The 21,290-nt window shown below is 39.7% G+C and overlaps 1 protein-coding gene across 1 annotated transcript in view; it reads right to left on the bottom strand.

Annotated features, from left to right (window-relative positions):
- Positions 1-8,114: 8,114 nt before the first annotated feature.
- The window catches only part of Mospd2 (motile sperm domain containing 2), a 40,817-nt gene continuing 27,641 nt past the window's right edge, over positions 8,115-21,290 (bottom strand). The window contains exons 9-15 of the mRNA XM_036175394.1: positions 18,696-18,872; positions 17,881-17,993; positions 15,590-15,686; positions 14,776-14,872; positions 14,225-14,354; positions 11,517-11,619; positions 8,115-10,627 (exon numbers count right to left, since the gene is read on the bottom strand). Of these exons, the coding sequence (XP_036031287.1) occupies positions 10,490-10,627; positions 11,517-11,619; positions 14,225-14,354; positions 14,776-14,872; positions 15,590-15,686; positions 17,881-17,993; positions 18,696-18,872 (855 nt within the window). The 3' untranslated portion in view covers positions 8,115-10,489. The remainder of the gene's footprint in view (positions 10,628-11,516; positions 11,620-14,224; positions 14,355-14,775; positions 14,873-15,589; positions 15,687-17,880; positions 17,994-18,695; positions 18,873-21,290) is intronic.

The raw sequence follows: 21,290 nt of genomic DNA, 5'->3' as shown, positions 1-21,290 counted from the left end.
GGAGGAATCTGTTATGTCAGAAACCTAGTGTGGTGTGGGACAGAAAAAAAAAAAAAACAATACTTTTCTTTAAAGCAGGTTGATTATAAATGCAATCTATTTCTAAAGAAGAAAAGGGGATATGATATAATATGGATAAAAGGGTAGATTAAGGAACTTACTTCTAAAGAGCAACAACTTGTTTAAGATGTTTTACATTAGTATAGACTTTAGTCTATTTATACAAACTTAAAGTTAATTTTGTTATAATGTGTGCATATTTCTACTCATGTTTAAGGTATTATGTTTGTATAGCTCATTTTAAATTGTAATGGATAATTAAAAATAGATTAATTAGTCATCTATGATCTATGATAATCGTACTCGTAGTCATATTACTTAAGTCTTCTACATATACACAGAGATATTTCAGATAGATAGGTAATCTTCAAATACTTCAAAGACCTACAGAATATGGCATTCAAAATATTTTTAAAATTTAGACTTTCTGGACAATGAGACATGTCTGCTCCTGGCAGCACCGTTTTACTTCAGAGAGGAGGATGGGCATTGAAGACACTTCATATGGAGTTTATCTTCACCTTGGCAAAAATAGCCATTTGGACAAGAAACTGTTCTTGCCTGGACTGCTTGATCGACTAGACATACAGGACCCATAGAAAGGTGACCACTAAACTTTGCTTGACAAAATGGTCCTTCAGGTTCCTGCTTCGCAGAGGAAACTGCCAGACATTCTACAGGACACTGAGAGAAGTGACTGAGAAACTCTAGCCCTGTGGGCTGAAGACAAATGCCCCAACTTTACAAAGGAACATTAGGTGACTGTCCAGGCTGCCAGCTGTCTCTGTCTACTCTTGCAAGTCTCCTGAAAAATGCTTACATCCTTCTCCCGGTTCTCAGGTAATATTATATCCTTCTGAGGTCTTTGATGTGGTTGAAGACTAGATAGTTATAATTTCCTTAGTTATGATAAAAGATAAGTTAGATATAGAACCTTAGACTCACAAATATAAGCTAGATAGGATATCTTCTTTAATATTGTAACTGTAATTCTTGCTTGATAATTGTTTTGTTATATGTAATTGTACTATGTAAAAGTTAAAACCTTCCTTTAAAAAAAAAAAGAAAAGGGGAAGTGCTGTGGATATGGCTCTGTGTAAATAAAGTTCTGATTGGCAAGTGGCCAGGCAGGAAGTATAGGCGGGACAAGAGAGAAGAGAATTCTGGGAGGTGGAAGGTGGGGTGGAGAAAGACACCGCCAGCCGCTGGCCAAGACATGATGTAAGGTACTGGTAAGCCATGAGCCATGTGGCAAAGTGTAGATAAATAGAAATGGATTAATTTAAGATAGAAAAAGTAGATAACAAGAAGCCTGCCACAGCCATACAGTTTGTAAACAATGTAAGTTTCTGTGTGTTTACTTGGTTGGTTCTGAGCATCTATGGGCCTGGCGGGTGAGAGAGATTTGTACTGACTGTGGGCCAGGCAAGAAAACTCAAACTACACTAGTGTTATTGATACAGCCACATATTGTAACAAGAACTCACTTCAAATTTGGGTCATAGCAAATCCATTGGATGAAACAACAAGGTGGTTATTGCTGATCTTTGACAAGTACTGTAGCTGGAATGATGAGACTAGATTCTAGAATTGAGTGAGATGATCTTTTTTTTTTTCAAGGACTAAAGGAAGATCAGTCTGACTTTGGCCCTAAGTATGTGAGCAACCTCACTTGGATTTGGCTCTTACCACTTAGAATGCACTTAGAATGTTTTCTTTTTTTTTGGCTTCTGATTCATGTTGCTCTACCCCATGTGCATATTCCTAGATGAGAACATTTCAGTACAAATTTAACTAAAAACAAATTTTCCTCAATGAATCTGTGTGGTAATATAAGAGAGCCTATTTCATAAAAGTTACAGGTGACTATTGCATTGGAGAAAGACAAATTATTTCTTAATTTATTATAACCCCAGATCCAGCAAGGAAAGGGAGCGGGCACAATATCAAAAGTTGGGGAAATTTCTCATAGTCAGCAATTTATACACATACAAATTCCAACATGCATCAGGAAATCAGTGAGATTTTCAACATGCACATGCAGCTTGACAACTACTTGAAAATGCACAGAGGCTTTGATGGAAAAAAAGAGATCGTAAGGCATGGAATTTGGTTCAAAACAAATTGGATAGCTTAAATGTTAGGTCATGGGGAAAAGGAGGGTATGTGCTCTCCTTTTCTTTCTTCCTATTTTTCCCCTTTATAGTTTTAACACTTTCATAGAGAATCTAAGAAAATTAGCTTAAACTCATTGAAGTGAATGGATCATTCCTAAAGGAAAGAGACATATTTTTAAAAAGTGAGTTGGTTTCACTAGAGCATCATTTAGAAAAGTACACAATTCCTGGAAATATCCTTTGTCCTAGCAAATTAACTCTCTGTCAGAATCTTTTTTGAGTTCTTTTATGATGGGATTAATGTTCAAGACAGGGGCCAAGTGCTTTCTCTTGAGAATTTAGTCATGAAAGATCATTTGTGTGGACTGAAGCTGTGACTAGGCTAGAGATAAACTATCCCAGAGCCTGTCACTTGGTACCTAACACAGAAGTTCTATTTGATATTCTTTCAAATGAGTAACATCTTCAAAGCCATCCATCAGAGGCAAGGTTGAGCTCTGATCCTGTTTCTTAGAGTACTGAATTGGGTAGGTCCCACCCAATACCACCTTCTATAAACTAGCTACTGGCCTGTGGTGGTGGGACTTGAGAATGTGGTGTTTCATCACTTTACTAATTAAGTTATGTTATTTGGCAGATACTTTGCAGGCTTAGGTTTAATTAAGGTTCCAGAAGAACTAGTTTTGATTTAATCCCAAAGGAGATTGCCCTGAGTAGAACAATAATCTAATTCCTTAAAGGGAACTGGGCCGCATTGGAAAGAAAAGATTTGAAGAGAGGGCAGCTTTGCTTATGGTGGTGGCCAGAGAACAAAGAGAACAAAGACACAGAGTAGCTTCTAGGAGCTGACAGTAAGGCCCTCTCCACCAACAAATCAAACTAGAGCAACTAGGTGCACTAATGAAGGGATTGCAGCCTCAAAATCTGACATCATTAAAATATCACTTGTTTTGACACCTCCCCCATTTTTTTGTGGAATTTTCTAGAATATCATGAGAAGAAAAGGAGCTTCAGTCCATCCTAACATGAGGGATAAAAGGAATTCCCTTTACCCTATGAGTATGCCACCCACTTAAAAATATTCATGTAAACCACTTTAAAATTCACACTGCAGAACCCACTGGGCTTCTCCTTGTCCTGAGGCAGCCCACTCCAGTCTCTATTGGGAGTATTTGCTTTGCTTAGCTTTGCTGAGCTTTGCTAAATATCTGCTTAAATTGTCTATGGCTCTTGACTAAATTCAAGAAGATAAGAACTGAGGGATTCTGGAACAGTCTGTAGCTTAGAAAACTAAAAATCTGACAACAGTCACTTCCTCAGACCCAGGGAAATGGATGGAATGCTGAGCAATTAGTGGACTGGAAGTTGGGTCTGTTGTAGAAGGACTGGAGATAAGGGAAAGAGTCCCAGTGTGGCTCAGACCACAAGGGGAAAACTCAGGCACCAAAGGAGTCTATGCCAGGTTTCAGCACCAAAATGTAAGCAACCGTGTTGCATCTCTGGAGGACAGGTATCCTAACTGTTCAGGAGTCAGGTGACACCTTGAGCTGCTAGGACAGTTCTGACAACAGGAGCTGCAATGGGAACAGCTCAGCTCTGGAGGGAAAGGTATCCTGACTGTTTCGGAAGTTAGGCTATACCTGGTGTGATGGGGGATGGTGTCCCTGCAGGATATAGCAATCCTGCTCCTCTCCTGGAGAGCCACTACAGCTAAGCGTTGCTCCGCCCCCACTTAAGATGGCTTCCTAGTAGAGCTCTGCTTCTCTGGCCTAAGAGGTTGCTTCTTTTGCTTCACTCTGTTAAAGGGGAAACCCCTGCAGAAATATAACAGTCTCCTGCTCCGCCTCCTGTGAAAAGTTGTTACTTTATCTATTCCCCCTTGCTCAGCCCCCTAAAGAATGTCTCAGCAAGGCTCTTTTGTTCAGCTCTGCCTTGCTCAGCTCCTCTAAGGGAACAACTCTGCAAAGTTTTTTCTGCTTAGTCCACTATGGGACATTTTAGCAATCTCCTTCTCTGCACCATTGAATGAAGAACTTCACGTGTAAGACTCTTTTGAGAAAGAGATTTATTTGGGAAGGAGGAGTCCAGGAAGAGTGGCTGCCTCTACCAGGATGAAGAGAACAGCCCACAACTGACCAGGCAGGGTGATTTTATATAGGATCTCTTGGGGGCAGAGTTAACCAGGGATTGGTTAGATTTTCTTCTCAGGGATTGGTTAGTTTTGTGGGTTAGGAACAGAGATGGCCCTGATTTCAGAGCCAAACTGTGTTTATTTCCTGGCTTTCCTTAGCTTTTTGACTCTAATTCTAAGGCTAGGGAATATTTCTTTCACTGGCTTTGATTCTAGGGACAAAGAGTGTTTCTTTGGTACTGGTTTCAGAGTGAAGACATGTTTCTTAGGTTCTGGGTTTGGGGATAAAGTGTTTCTTCCTCTGGCTCTGGTCCCAGAACCAGGCTGTGTTTCTTTCCATGGTTCTGGGCTCCAGGGTCAGGGTGGGTTTCATTAGCCAGCCCCTTTTTTCTACAGTGTGTGTGTGTGTGTGTGTGTGTGTGTGTGTGTGTGTGTGTGTGTACATGTGAACAATAAGGACAGGGGGTGTTGGGTGCACTGCTCTATTACTCCCTGCCTTATTCCTTTGAAATAGGGTTAACTCTGTGAACACAGAGTAGGCTGATGGCCAGCAAGCCCTAGCAATCCTCCTTCCCTGTGTCTCTCCCAGCTCTGTAGTTACAGGTATTATCACATCCTGCTTTTTAAGCTGGGTGCTAGGATCCAAACTCTGCTCCTCTTACTTATTTACCCACTGAGCCATCTCTCCAGTCCCAAGAAACCAGTTTTTCAGCTTTTCTATCACCTGTTTATCTTGGAACCTTTCATGTTCATTCTCCTTTTATTTTCATATAGTTTAGCAAAGGTAAAACAATGTCGGATCTGCCTATTCTACATTTAAACCAGTTTCTCAGATGTGGCAGATTTGTTTTTTTTTAACTTTGTTTTTATTTATTCTTTATGTCTTTCATACCATGCATTTCAATCCCATTTTTTTCTGTCCCTTTGTATATGTCTTCTGCCCTTGCATCCCACTCCCTGCACCCCAATAAAATTTAAGAGAAAAAAGGGAAAAAATTCCCATCATGGAAGCTGCAGTGTGACACAGTGAGTCACACAGTAACCCCTTTGTCCATACATCTTTACTTGCAGGTGTTCATTGCAAAGAGTCATTGGTCTGGTTCAAGGCCTCTGGTTTCTGTTACACTATTGATGCTGGGCCCTCACTGGGACTCTTCTTGGCTATCCTGATGTTGCCCTATGTAGTGGAGATCCTGGAGCTTTGGATCTGCAGGACCAGTCCCTTCACATGCTCCAGCAGATCACAGATGGGGTGGACTCACCTGTCATATGGCAGCATTCGTGGGAGAGAGATGTCTCCCCCCACCCCCGACAATCAACATCTGAGGCAGATGCTGAAGTACTCCAGAGATGACCACTGTGTTAGGCCTGGACAACACAGTAGAGCTAGCTCTAGGTGTTTTTAACCAACATTACAGGTGGGAAGGTGGCTCAACTCGGCTCCAAAGTTGCATAGTCATGTAATCTTGGTAAAAAGAATGACTTCTAGGATACTCATTCTCCTTGCCCATAAAAACCAAGATTTAATGATAAACTGAGGTAGGCTATTAGGAGAAAAGAACATAAACAACTTCTGTTTCAAGGACCAAACTTGCTCTAGAGTGTGCATATACTTATTACAGACAATGGGCTGGTCAGTTAAACCAAACATATCTTGAAAATTTCGGTGTGTGTTGTGTGTATATGGGAGCCAGAGGACAATCTTAGGTGTCTTTCTTCAGTCACTAGGCACCACTTTTTTTTTGAGACAGGGTCTCTCTTACTAAATGTGAAGCTTGCTGAGTAGATAGACTTGCTGGCCAGTGAGTGCTTATATTCTCCTCTCTGCTTCCCTAGCGCTTGAATTACAAGTGTATAGCAATATGCCTCTCTCTCTCTCTCTCTCTCTCTCTCTCTCTCTCTCTCTCTCTCAAACACACACACACACACACACACATCTCACACATCTTTCTTCTTTCTTCCTTTCTCACTTTCTTTTTTCTTTTTTAATGTGTGGTTTGGGGATCAAACTCGGGTCCTTGTGTTTAAAAGGCTATCAATTTTTCTGAGTGAACTAATTTCCCAGTTATCTTCAAATGTTTTAACACACACAAAAGATTAGGACACATAAGTGGGGTAGGGAAGGTATGAGATTTTGGACAATAAAAGCCAACACTGTTTTTTCAAAGGAAGGAAACCATCAATAGGCAAATGGAAAGGATCTGATGTGGTGATTTTATTGGGGTGCCAGAGCAGATGTGGGAATACCAAGCATGGAAATTTGAAGAACTGACATTTGGCTCTCAGTGAGGTGCAATGTGTAGCTGGAGTTTTCCTGGTCCTGCCTGGCTCACAGTCAGGACAAATCTTTCTCACCTGCCAGTCCCACAGCCGCTCAGACCCAACCAAGTAAACAGAGACTTATATTGCTTACAAACTGTATGGCCGTGGCAGGCTTCTTGTTATCTACTTCTTCTATCTTAAATTAACCCATTTCTATTAATCTATACTTTGTGCCATGTGGCTCATAGCTTACCGGTACCTTATATCTCGCTCGTCATGGCGGTGGCTGGCAGTGTCTCTCTCTGCCTCAGCCCTCCTGTTCCTAGAATTCTCCTCTTTGCTTGTCCCGCCTATACTTCCTGCCTGGCTACTGGCCAATCAGTGTTTTATTTATTGACCAGAGCAACACATTTGACATACAGAACATCCCACAGCACCCATGAACAGTTCCAGGAAGGCAGAGGGAGGCCAGCCTCAGTGGACAGGTTAAATATGTTATTTCCTCACTCTCACAGCTATCATGTACACGATATAATCACCCAATAGGGAGAAGATACATATGGGCTACCTTTCCCCAGATATGAAGTGTAGGGAGGTGACTAGGACACAGGCAGTCCGCTGAACTACTGTCTCATGTGGAATAAATGGGAAGGATTCAAGTTCATTCCTTTGGGCTCTGGAGGGAGGAAAAGCCCTGTGTGTTTGGGTGGGCCCATGGTGTTAGGGATGTCAAGAACCCTCCAGTGGGTGAAAATTGCAGGGAGAAAGAGCAGATTTTTGGAGTCAACCCTTCCCTAAGCAAAGATTTCCCTGAGAAACTTGCCGCTCAAAATACCTTCCTTTAGGAAAGCTCACCTGGTCCCAGGTTGGTACTTTACTCTGCAGGCTGATGTTCTGTTATTGTAAGTCACTCTTTAAAAAATCACATGTATTGGGCCCTTTTCCTACCTGATCTTGTATCACTGCCTTTCAATGTAGGAGGACTAGTTATTCATTTGATTTCCACGAGGGACTGCTTTTTGGGAAAGTTATGTCTTCTAATAGTGAGGGGACAAATGTTACCAGCTTCAAAGGTCTCTTCTGTCACTAGTTTAGGCTGTCTTTGTGCTCTTCCATCACCCAGTTACCCATCAAGTACCTTTGTACAAGGACTCAAGGAGGGGGTACATGAGGCAATCTAGACTTCTGTGGTTCCAGAGCTTCAAGCTAAAGCAGTGAGTTTAATGTCCCCAAACTGCACTGGTGTGCAGCCTAAAGTAGACACAGGGTCAGGAAGAAACTGGATGTACTCAAGGATAGGGTCTCTTGACATGGAATTCATCTGTGGAAAGCCAAGGTAGTAGTGTCCTTACAAAATGCAATGGAGATCCAAATGGAATTATGATGACAGTCTGAATATTGATTTTTTTAAAACAATGATTTATCAATCAGAGACAAGAGTTTTTTCCTGATGATATTTATTTCATAAATGTAATTATTTTCTAAAACATATTAAAATAGAAAACATGTTCTTTTGATCAATTTATACAAAGAAAATACCGGTATAGTAATAAAAATACTGAAAATATATGAAAAGCACCAGAACATTAGAGAAATTACACTGGCAACAATTCTAGGAATATATTTTTTTATAATTATACAATAAAGTGCTATTAAATACAGTCAAAATTATTAGTGGCAAGATATAAAAAGTTATGGTTTTATGAAATTTGAGACTAGGTTTACCAGTAATTGCATTTTAGGCTACTTGCAGATCATGCTAATGATCTTTTATTAATGTTTTCATGGAAAATGTATTAATTTCCATTCCCTTGTGAAAACAAAAATCAAAATGAAAATCCCTGGCAATTTGATCATGAAAAGGCAATGACATGATTAGAGATAAAATTACTGATTAGAATACCAAAAATAATCATGCAAATGTGATTAAATTAAATGAAGACAGAACAAAATAAAATGTAAATATATAGATTAATCAAGATTAGTAGAAAAGTTTAGACGCCTTTGACATTATGGTTAATTTTCCACAGTTCTGTTTAGTCACATTTACCACAGTTTTGAGGAGTGATGTAACAATGTATGTGTTACATTCATGTATGTTACATTACAATGAATGCTAGCAAGGTATGTTACTAAATTCAACTGACCAGACATTAAGCAAGGAAGGTATTTAGTGTGTCAACACCATTTTCTTATGAAACATTAAAGGGACACTTTTAGGACAATTTTATTCCTCATCTTGGCTAATTGATTCTTCATTTATCTGATGAGGAATGAAAAGCACAGACAAATACTTTGGGATGAGATTATATTAAGGCCCCAAATCTACCACTTGGGAAATCACTGTGAACCTACAGGGACATAGATACTGTGCACAGTACTTAGTGTGGACTGCAGTCTGTTTCACATCTGGAGGTGGCAAACTGAAACAGAAAAACCCAAATCAAGACAAAGTATTACACTAGTGTCCTTTTAAGGTTTTATTTCCTCAGCCGACTTTTGAAGGAGCTCCGTTACATTACTCCTCAAAACTCACTTTTGGGATCAACTTCTTCAAGCTGAAAGCTCCCAACTCTACTCCTGAGAATAATAAATCTCCAAACATGGTTACAAATTCATTTGCTAGGCAGACTACTTTTCTTTCATCAAAAGTAGATGTACATTTGTACCTAAAGTGACTGAAACTGGTCATGTTGATGATGACACAAACTAATTTTATCAGCTTCTGCAAGGTGTATCTCTGGAGGAATTTAGGAGCCGTATGAATATACCAAAGGCAGAGTATCAAGTGGTCCAGAGAGCCCATTGTGAGGAGTGGTTCCCTTCCTCTAAGCCTTTTTGTTTTGCTTTTCTATTTGCACACATGGATACTCCAGTCTTTTCAAGGTTTGCTTCTCACCAACAATTTTAACAAGGACCATTTTGAACCCAAGGTCAGTTATACTAATGATCAGCTAAAATAACTAGACTTTCAACATTACCTAATGCCTTTCATTTAAAAATGAGGGTGCACATGGCATAATCTGTGGTCCAGAGAGGAGACTCCTTTGCCCTGGAATGAAGAAGAAGATGGGACAATGGAAGAGTAGGCCCTTATACTAAACCAGGCAAAAAGGTTCAGTGTCCAAACATAGTGAACGGCATGAAACTGCATAGAATTGACTAGAAAGAGGGGCTGTTTTGGAGACTTTCCTTCTGGGCACTGCTACCAGAAATTAACAAAAATTCAACCGCATGTAGCTTTCCATATTGTGTCAAAACCAGAGTGTTCACTAAAGAGCCCAGATTAATAAGAGGCAGGCTGCTCAGCAATGCTGAGAAACAAAGGCTAAGGTGGTTTGGCATTAAATAGCTTTACATTCCAAAAAGAATCTTGACTATCATCTGGAAGGAGTTCTCAAAGTTACAAAGTCATGATTACATAAATTACTCTCTTTAAGTATGTTTCCTTTTCAATATACATATTTTACATACATAGTATAGAAAAGGGATTAAGTCAGCTAAGCTAGTAATTCTGTATTTTTTAAAAAAGCAGATTACATCTTTTGGCTACAACAATGCATGTTACTCTTAGACTTTTCAGCTCAGCTCATGTATTTACATGATAAAACTTAGCTTTGAAAGCATTCAAATCAAAAAGAAAAAATAAATTACATTTAAGCTATTAATTTACACAATGCATATGCCTTTATTTAGTTTCCTAACTAGCTATAGTCTCTAATAATCAATGCCTTGGACATTTCTCTATTCAAACAACTGATTTTCCAGCTAAGCACCCTCCTATGTGCTACATATTTCCTTTTAGGAAGCCCAGATGTTCAGTAGTTCTAGAAGAGGGGTGGAGAAGTTTGAGCGGGGTCTGTATAACTTCTCCAGATAATGTCTGAAGGAGTTAGGTTTCTGACCAGGCACCACTTCTTTAACTGTATAATGAATAAAAGAAAGACACAACAAAAGCAAGCAAGACCATTGTTAAGGCAAGCAGCAGCTGCTGGAACCAGATAGAGCGCTGGAGTTGATCTTCAAGTTTCCTATGGCTTTCTAATAAACGATTGAGCTGAATGGGAAGAAAAAAGGGACGAAAGATTGATATCAATGAAACAATCATAAATCATGAGAATTCCAAACTGGAATATCAGAACTCCAAACACTAAAGGGATGGGGCCCATCTACTCTGAAAGGTTGGGGGCTAGAAATGCAAGGAGACATCCGATGTAAAGTTTGGTGGACACATATGTCCTTCATGCTCTACTCTGAAAGGTCCAATTTTCTAGTTGAAACAGACAGAGTTATCACTTACTGGAGGGCCTGACACCTTTGGGCTATTTAGATCTCTTTGGTTTCTCTTTCCTTTTGGGCATTGTACCTTGGGGACTGCCATGATAAGTAAAAACTCCACCACTGAGGTAGATGCACAAAACCCCTTTGTTTCTTTCCAATTGAAATGCACTAGTTAGAGTCCTTTTTATATAAGGTGGAACTCTTTTGTACTCACCAAAGCACTATGTACTTTACTATTTGGCCCCAATTCCATAGTAAAATCATCGGAGTCTTAAAATGCTTGTGGCCTTCTGAAAGCAACCTGCCACATGCCATTTCTAACTGGCCTCTTCACAAAGAAGAGGGCACTTCCAAGCCAGGCGTGGTGGCCCACCCCTATAAGTAACTCTAGCACTTGGAAGGCTGAGGCAGGAGGATTATAAGGAGTTCCAGGCCAGCCTGGGTTCAAGATGAGTCTTTGTCTCCAAAAGCAAAAAACAGAAACCCCAACAAACAACAAACAAACCCTAAACTCTGCAAAAGAAACAACCCCCCCCCCAAAAAAAAGAGCAAAAACCAACTTTCGTTGTCTCTATTAAAAGGTTCCCTTAATTAGTGGAACACAGTAGGCCTTCTGGTGCCGATGACCACTGGCCATTGTTTAGTCAGGCAGAAAGCACACTTACTTGCAGATATAGGTCTTCGCTGGTTTTATCTGACATGTGAGAAGCACCATCTTTCAGCATGAGAGTGTTTGGTTTGCTGCTCTCAACAGTATGGCATCTTAACCTAGAAATTCAAAGGAAACATAACTTCTTCAAAGCCTTAGTAAATATTTTTTCTGAAAGTAAAATAGGGAGTGCAGAGTTAAATGCAAGTGGTTGTGTACTGGAGGCAAAAGGTCTCATTCCTCTCCTTAGGCACAATTCAGAAAGTAGCTCAGTCTATATTTATCTATTATCTTTTGGGGTCTTTTATTCTCCAGTGAAAATGAAAGCTTGCGCTTTGTGCCTGCTTCTAAACCACTGAGCTTAACCTCCAGTCCCCTTTTAGCTACCTAATGTGTGTGTATAAAGAAGATGCTGTGCATACTGCCCACTGCCCCAGGGAATTCAATAGAAGGCTTCTTTGTATGTTGTTCAGTAGAATTTACCCAGATTAGCTTTCAATTTCTAGAATGGAGGATGTGCTTTATTAGAGCTTTTAGTCTCAAACCACTGGGATCCCTCCTACCTTCTAGGTGAGAGCTCTGGAGAAGGCAGCCATTAGCAACGGGTAAAAACCCAAAGCAAAGAAAGTAAAGCAACTTACACTTAACGAACCCCCTCATTTTGAATGTTTCATAAGCACTTTGAGTTAATCTCGAATTCTTTTTGTGTCACTTGCTCTTAACCTTTCAAAAATTTCCCATGCTTTTCACTAAAAGCAGAAAGATCTGGAGGCCCAGGTCACCCCTGGAGTACATAGCCAAGCCCCATTTCATGAACAGAGCAAACCACACTAAACCAAAACAAATAAAGCTTGACAGAATATAGGTTTTGTTTCTAGGCTATGATTTAAAAATGTAAGTATTGTTATTATTTCGTGAAAAACAGGTGGTACCTCTACTCAGTTGGACCTGCATCAACTTCTCCAGTGTTTTTTGTTAGCTTTATTTTCTTCTTTAAAACATGGTTTTCCTATGTAGTCCATGCTAGCCTCAAACTTTTGATCTTCCTGCTGCAACCTGCAAGTACTGTGTGTTGGGTTATAGGGCTCTATTGCCATGTTCCTCATTTTTTTGGAGGGTGTGTGTGGGTGGGGGATGGAACCTAGGACCTTGCACATGAGGGGCAAGCACTGTAGTCCTGAGCTGTCTTCCCCAGGCTGTTTATTTAAACAGTGCTCAAGTTTCTCATGTTAAAAACTTCAAGACAGGCTGGGCATAGTAGAGAACACTTCTAATGCCAGTACTTCAAAGGCTGAGCCAGGAGAATTGTTATAAGTTTGAGGCAATGCTTGGCCATATAATGGTACCCTGTATCAATGAACAAACAACCCCTGCCCCAAGCCAATAAGGACTCCCAATACCCAAACAGAAACAAACCACTACTGAAACCAAAACCAAAACCCCACAAGAAAAAGCAGCCAAGGACCCTTTCATCAACTTCGTAGTTGCTCTCTAGTCTGCCACACCTCTAGTCTAGCCCGGTTGCCCGCATCCATCTCTTGGGCATGGGCTCTGCCTTCTGTGGTTCCTGCATCCTGAAAGTACTCTTTATGGTCAGCAGTACCTTCAGCAATGTGCCCATCAGCGGGCAGCGCCAGTACCTCATCTTTCTTTATCTGCGTGGCAGTACTTGGTACTACTGGTCCCTTTTCTGTGACATATTGTCTTCCCTGGACTTTACTGACCTGACAAGAGCTGTCCTTTGGCCACACAATACTCCTCTAGGCTGGGCCAAATTCAACACTGCTCAGATGCAATGACCTAGTGCTCTGCTAGCTGTCTCCTGGTCACACGCTCCCCCGTTTTTCACGTAAGCCCAAGCACATTGCGCTTTCTTGAAACTTGCTTTGCCCACCACCATAAAAGCTCTTTGTGCAGTTACAGTCAGTCATGGTGTGACTTCCTCTTTCATTTCCTTCATGTCCTAGTCAATGTGCCAGCAGAGAGACCGTCCTTAACCACTCTATAAACTGGGGTTTCCTACCTCAGCATGACTGGTTTGGGGGGCTCATGATTTGGACTGTAGGAAGCTTAGGAACATTTGCTAGATGCCCACTGTACCCCATCCCTGAGTTGTGAAAAATAAAGATGTCTCTGGATGTTGGCAAATATTCTTGGGGGGGGGCAAAACTGATGTCACTTTAATAAATTGTAATCTACTTTAAAAAGGAGTAAAGCAAAACAAAGTAGAAAGCAGCCTCCTCTTGTTTCCTTTACTTTCCAGTACATATTTAAAGACATTTGTCACAGATGACACACAAAGGTGCACACAAGTATCCAACTGTGCACTCCTGTTTAAATAGGATACTGTTTCCATGTTTCTTTAAGCAGCTTTTCTAATTGTTATCTACTGGGTTTCTTCATGTGGATGTGGGAACAGAGTGGCTGAATTCTCTGAGTAGCTCCAGAGTGCTCCAACATGGGTATGTGCCAATGGATCTCAACTAGGGTTCACCAGTGGCCCTTTACTTCCCGTCTTACCCTTCGACTTTACACTGACACAGTCTATGAACCAGGTAAGCATTCTAAGAAGGTGGACTTGAGGGTCAGAGATGTACACCTGTCAACTGGTCAGTCCGTGAATCAAACAATTGTAAGGCAAGGACAGTGCCCTCCCCGCCATGCAGGAATTTCTGATTCTTAGTCATCCATCTCATTGGAGAGCCTGTGAGTAAAAGCGCTTACCTATGTTCCATCACTTTGCTTCTTGGAACTTCTTTCCAGAACTGGGTCAATTCTGCTGGCCCAGTGCCAGATGACTGCTCCATTTCTGCAGCCATTATCAGAAACCGGTCTTGGGCAGAGACTCTTAAGCCTGTATTCCAAAAGAATAATATAACATATGAACAACAACTATCATGGGGCTAGATATGTGGCTTAACACATTGTTACATTTCAAAAAAATATTATTTGAAACAATTTTTGAATTTAAACATATTTTGATCATATTCTTCCCCTCCCCTATAGGTCCTTCCAGATTCTCCCTACCTCCATACCCACCCAACTGTAAGTTCTTTCTCAAAAAACAAAGGAAACTCCAATATAACAATAACCTCCTAACCCAAGAAAACAAAATAAAACACCACCTAAGACAAACAAAAAACCCACCAAACTGTAACCAAATAAAAGCACACAAAAAATCCTGTGTAGTCTATCATATATGGGTCAACTACTTCTGAACATGAGGCATTATTTAAGAATACATTAAGAAAAAAAAATAAGGAAAGACAACTTACCTCCATGTGGAGAAACGATTATATCAACTGAAGCTCCAGGATCACAGCTGCTGTTGCTTGGCTTAACTCTGTACTTCTCTGGAGCAGTAGTTCTCACCTGGTTAGAAACAGTTACCACATGACCTCATGCTGGTTTGGAGGCATGGGGTAAGAATGACCTTAAAAAGGTGCAGCTAATAAACAATGAATGAAGTCTATGCAACCACCTTGGTTGTTATGTGTTGAATGCTATTTGTTCACCAATAAGATAAAAACATCCTGAGTTATTTAAAAGCCTACTTTTAAGTTCTACTGACACTTGCCCCCACCCCCTTTTTGAGATAGGGTGTAGCCATTGCTGGCCTGAAGCTGGCTATGTAGACCAGGCTGGCCTCAAACTCATAGAGATCCACCTGCCTTTGCCTCTCATGAGCTGGAATTAAAGACATGCACCACCACACCTGGCCCTAGCTTTCCTTTTGTTGTATGTATGTGAGCAGATATGTGCACATGTATGAAGCATCTAATTTACAACAGTGAAGGCTAAAACAATCCAATGGAAAGTACCTTTCCCCTCACATTTGGTATATTCTGGAGTATCATTTCTATTGGATCCTAATGTGTCAGCAAATATGAAGTGCAGGAGACTATAGTCACTATCAGCTCCACTAGAAGGGAATACAACAGGGCTCAAAGTACTAGAAATAAAAACAGGGCACAAGCTGACTATGTATACACAGTTGTCCACTGCTTGAGGACGACTTTTTCCATTAGTATATGCCTCAAATCACTTTCATAACTTAGTACGGCTTTAAGTTTTTGTTTTGTTTGTTACCTTAAAGGCCACTATATTTTTCGTGACATTTGTCAACACTATTAGAGTTTTCTTCTCTCCAGAATCCACGCTTCCAAAATATAATTCTTCGGCTGGGCTAGGTGGATAAACAAATAAGGCATTTATAGCACACAGGCTAAACAGCATTCTAATCATTAGTCTGAAAAAAAATGTTCGCTGATAGTTCATGTTCATTAGTATGAAAAGACTTCCTTATAAAAGATTATTACAAAAACAGTTACCTAATATAATTTTGTACTTTACAATTCTGATGCTGCGCATGCTAGGAAGCACTATGGTTTTCCCTAAGGTCGGAACAGAAGAGAAAGTTATGAAGATGCTGAATTAATCCTATAATCAACACTATCTAAGGCGGATCTGTGTAAGCTCTTTGGGAGGTTATGGATTATAATAAAAAGAACACAGACGGCATTACCGTTCCAGCTCTCCCTAATTACAAACAGATTTGACCAATGGAGAAGACTATTAGGCATTTATTTAAGTAACAGAATAATTTCTTACTACACAACGGCTTTTCTGAGTAAGAGAGGAGAAAAGACAGACATGGGAAGAAATTTGGAGTAGCAACTAGGGGGCAGTTAAACTAGTACAATTAGTAAGCCTCAAGCTTCCAAGTTTGCTATTATTGGCTACTGTAATATCTATAACCTAAAATGAAAAGATTCAATTCTCCTGAAAAATTGTGTAGCTTAACATTAACCAAACTGTATCAGTTGCTTCAAAACAAAGGGAAGGACATTTCGGGTAGTGTTTTTGCTTTAAATTGAAAACTGAATAGCTTACGTTATTTTTTCATATAACTTAAGTATATATACACATATACTTATGTATGTATGAATTTATGTATCTTAACATTTTGAGACTCTTTAGGTGGCCCAGGCTAGAGTCCAAGTGTGAGCCTCTTGCCTCTTATGATTGCTGGAATTGAAGGTTTGTACTGGTAAGCCCAGATGGAGATATGTTTCTACCTGATAAGTCACACAAGAAACATCTTCACATCAAGGATATTCATTAAGCTAGAGAAGACCTATGTTTAAGGATCAACTTGCCCACCTTTGGGCAAGATGGGAAACATACATGACTGCTTAATTGCTTTGGGAGCCTGTGCAACAGGAGACATGAAAAAGCAGCAATGTTATAGATATCAGAGCATGTCTCAGTAAACAGTATACAAATCAGGAGCAGCTTGGGGAGATGACATTAGTGGGGTCTTTGTGTACGTGAAGGAGCAGCTCTGTGACTCTGATGGGGGCACAGGTAGTGGGGTCATGTTCAAATTGCAGTCCTGGAAATGGTCCTATTCTAGCCTGCCTTTCCAGCTGTTCTCACTGTTGAATCTCAAGAGTTGTAGACTAGGACCTATGCTTTGGATGGTCCTTCTGCAAAGCACGAAATGTTGACTTCCAAATTAGTCAAAGAAAAAGTGCAAACATATGAACTCCAAAGGGGAAAAAGGGCAAAGAAAAACTGTGGGAGACAAAATTTATGTTGGGTGGCTTTCCTTTACTCGTACACTCACATAGACAATGGCAATAAATCCAAATTTACCTCCAACAAGAATCAACACACACATAAACAAACCAGCTCTGTCAATTAGAGAATTTCAGATGACATGTATTGTTGATGGAAGATGTACTCCAATATACTCCAAACATAGTTACACATGAAGGTTTTAAGGAAAGGGACAAGGATGCCACATTAGATCATCACTAACCAGTGTTGGTATAACAATATTGAACATAATAATATAGGAAATAGTCCTGGGCACTTTTTTTCCAGTGCTAGGGATCAAACTCAGGGCTTTAGACAATTACACCCGTGAGCTGTACCCCCAGCTCCCAATCCCAAATCTTCTGGATTAACAACTTGGAATGGAGCTAAATATGTCTGAAATTAGGGTTTCATCAATACTCTGTTTTCCTAGAACACACTGGGTTTTCAGAAGGTCAAATCAACAAATACATCCCCTTATTTTTACAAGTATCAGTAATAAAACAAACATATCATTAAGATTAATAAATGAGTATTCAATATTACCATCTGAAGTGTGATGAGGGCTTTGACACACACTCAGTGGAAGAAATAAAAAGTGTAGTTAGAAATGGTCACTAAGTCAGGAAAAGAAGGAAAATTGTACTCTTAACAAATTGTACTGTCTACTCTCAATAGTTTAAACAATAGGGTAGAAGTTTTCTTAATCCTGCAGTCCTCCCTACCCCTAAGACGATCAAGATATGTTACAGCAATGCAGTGAAAAAGATCTTTGTTACCTGATGTGTAATAAGGGTCCTTTAAAAACACTCAATGGCTTTTTAAAAGTTTTCATCTTTGAATCAACTTTTTCGTTTTCATCTGCTTTGGAAGCAGACTCAGTTGTGTTGACCTATAGATTAAAAAACAAAGACAAAAACAATGGAGACAAGATGAAGTAGTTTTAGTTCAAGTTGGACAAGTCATTGGGAGAACAAGTAAACATCAAGATTCAATGCAAATTATAGGTGTTAACATGTTTAGCATGTCTGAATGACATGTTTAACATATATTGACATAACCATGAAAAAATATTATGTAATTTTCTTATAAACATGACATTGTTGAAGATATTTGTTCTAAATTATAATGTACTTATCAAGCAAGCCCTTGCTAAGTTTTGTGAAGACTAACAATTAACAAGTCCTTCAAAACAAGATAAAAAGGAACTTCATCCAGGTGAAGTTTTACATTAATCACTTACTTTTATCTTAGATAAATACATATATTTTTGACAAAAAAAATTCCTTCCAGATGGGCTTTGCCAAGTTTTGCACAGAGCATGGACTCAGCTCTTTTTACACAGGGGGAAAAAGTATGCTGCGATTCAATTGACCTCATCCCCACTCCTTCATTTCTCAAGACGTGGAAGCATGGTAACTGGATTATCTCCAGGATGCAGGCCTAGCTGGGGGGACATGACAATGCTTTTCCCCCACATGCTAGGGACTGAACTTAGGGCAGCATGCTTGCTGGACAAGTTCCACCACCGAGCTATGCCCCAAGCTTTTAGATGGTAGCTTTTGCTTCCGTTTGACTTTATTCCTCAAATTACCTTTTCTGTTGGAACTGGTTGTTCTTCATTAGACACTGTCTCCAAGGTTTCTTTACCATCGCCTTCTATATCCTCTTTACTTGAGGTTTCATCCTCGCTGGCAATCGGCCCGTTTTCGCACAGTGGTGTCTGGAAGTCATCATCTACCAGTGGTGGGTAGCTATACTTGAAAGGATCCTAAAGAAGAGAATATGCCTTATCAGCCTGATAGTAATGTGGAGAGAAATATTTCTCTATGTTAAAAAGTGATTACTTGGGCCATGAAAATATGCTTAGTGAAATCAGGAAAAAATGGGATTCATTTCAAAGAAAAAAATCAAGTTACATCTTTGGCTTACTTCACAGCAAGAATTTCAGATGGCCCAAAGCATTAAATGTAGTGTGTGTCTTTAAACCATAAAAGTAAGCATTAAAACAGAAGAGGAATAAAACAAATCAGCAAAAATCTAAGCAGAGTAGACTCTCTACACACAACACAGAACATAGGTGGTACAATAAATAATATTGACAACTGGCTTTTGATATAGCTCAATGGTAAAGTACTTCTCTAGCATGTCTGAGAACTTGGGTTCAATGCCTAGCATTACCACTAAAACAAACCTCAATCAAATAAAAGAATATAAAAAAGCCCATAAAACCAAAAACAAAATATAAGGAGGGCTAAAGATGGCTCAGTGGTAAAGTGATTGCTGAGCTAGCATGAGGACTTGAATTTAGACCCCATGTGAAAAGCCACATGTGGTAATATTTGCCTGTAATTCCAGTACTGGGAGGCACAGACAGGAGGACCTTAGGGGTTCAATGGCCAGCCAGTCTAGCTAGTCAGTAAGTTCCAGATGCAGTGAAAGACCCTGTCTCAAAAAAATAAGGTGAGAGCAATACAGGAAGACATCTAATGTTGACCCCTGGCCTCCACATGTGCAGGTATGCACACACATGCACACACCACACAGAAGCAAGCAGAAAGAAACACAAGGGCTGGAGAAGTGGTTCAATGATGAAGAGTGCTTCCTGCTCTATCAGAGACCCGAGTTCAGATCCCAGCACCCACATCAGAGAACTGCACTTGGGACTCCAACTCCAAGGCATTTTTTAGCTTCTTTTGGCCTCCTTCCATGGGTACCTACACATACATGTATTCACACACACACAAACACACACACACACAGAGAGAGAGAGAGAGAGAGAGAGAGAGAGAGAGAGAGAGAGAGAGAGAGAGAGAGAGAGAGAGAATATCTTTAAAATCCAAAACACAAGTGAACAAAACACACAAAGAAGTGGGCATGATAGTTATATGTGATAGTTACATGCCTATATAGGCTAGTTATATGCCTATAATATGAGCACTTTAAAGATTACAAGAGATCCTGCTGGGGGAAAAAAAAAAACAAAGAAGGGGAAAATTGCAACGACGGTTTTACTTTAATTGCAAGAATAGGATCTGAAATGCAAAAATTCAGTTCTTCTAGGTTAAAACACAAACTATAAAGTTTCAGAATAAGAAAGGTAAAGACTTAAAATTAAATTTTTTAGTTCAAGTCTCTTCTGATTAATGAAAACAAACAGAAGGATCCTGAAAACTTAATCCTGCTAGTCCTTGGTTCTCTTCAAATACAATTTGGCCAGGCAGACAAAATATACCTATAATTATTTACATAGGTTTTGAATTTTAGGAAAAGTCGCTTTCATATTATTTTTAACAGCTATGTAAATACTAACAAAATTATTTGAGGTGGGGAATCACCATGTAGTCCAGGCTGGCCCAGAACTTGCAATCCTCCTATTTTTACCTCTTAGATACTGAGATTACAGGTGTGCACTACCACATCTGGCCACAACATTAAAAATTTCAAATGCACTCACCTGTTTCTGATCTCCATTAATAAGTAATACAAATCAGTTAAAAAAATTCTGAGGGCTGGGCAAGGAAATTTGCCTAGCATGAATTTAGCCACTGGTTTGATCCTTAGCACCCAAAACAAAGGAGAAGAAATCAATCAAAAAGCAAACACCCCTTCTAAACTTTGGCAGCACATTTTAAAGGATGCATTTCAAATTAAACAGACTACTGAATAGGAAAGACAGGGGTGGCAGGGGAGGGGGGATGGCACAAAATTCAGTAACTTATGGCTCATGTTAGCATACATAGGTGCAATCTTGTCACACACTAATTTGGAATGATCTCTATGCTATGTTGTGAAGGAAAAACTGAGATGTATAATACTGTACAAATACACTACCTACTAAAAAAAGATGAGTAGGAGGAAGTCTTATGTACACTTGCCTACATGTGCAATACACATCCCTGGAAATTAAGATAAGAAATGCAATCATGGAAGGCAATAGGGTGGTTGAGACAAGAGTAGAAGGCATTTTATGAAGACCTGTTTCTGAATATAGTTCTGAATCTTAAATTCAGCACTTCAGTTTAGAACCATATGCATATATTAGCTATTCAAAAAATTAGTGAACTTTGAAACATAAGTGAAAAGTATCTACACCACTGAATCCTTTTCTGAGGGTATCAGTGATCCTTCCTTGGGCATTATGATATGGCATGGATCTCCCTAGGAAGGAGAAATAGAACAGATTTTG

Source organism: Onychomys torridus, chromosome X, assembly GCF_903995425.1.
Source record: "Onychomys torridus chromosome X, mOncTor1.1, whole genome shotgun sequence".
Taxonomy (NCBI): domain Eukaryota; kingdom Metazoa; phylum Chordata; class Mammalia; order Rodentia; family Cricetidae; genus Onychomys; species Onychomys torridus.
The sequence above is the reverse complement of the archived record's forward strand: the minus strand, read 5'-3'. Positions and strand labels throughout refer to the sequence as shown.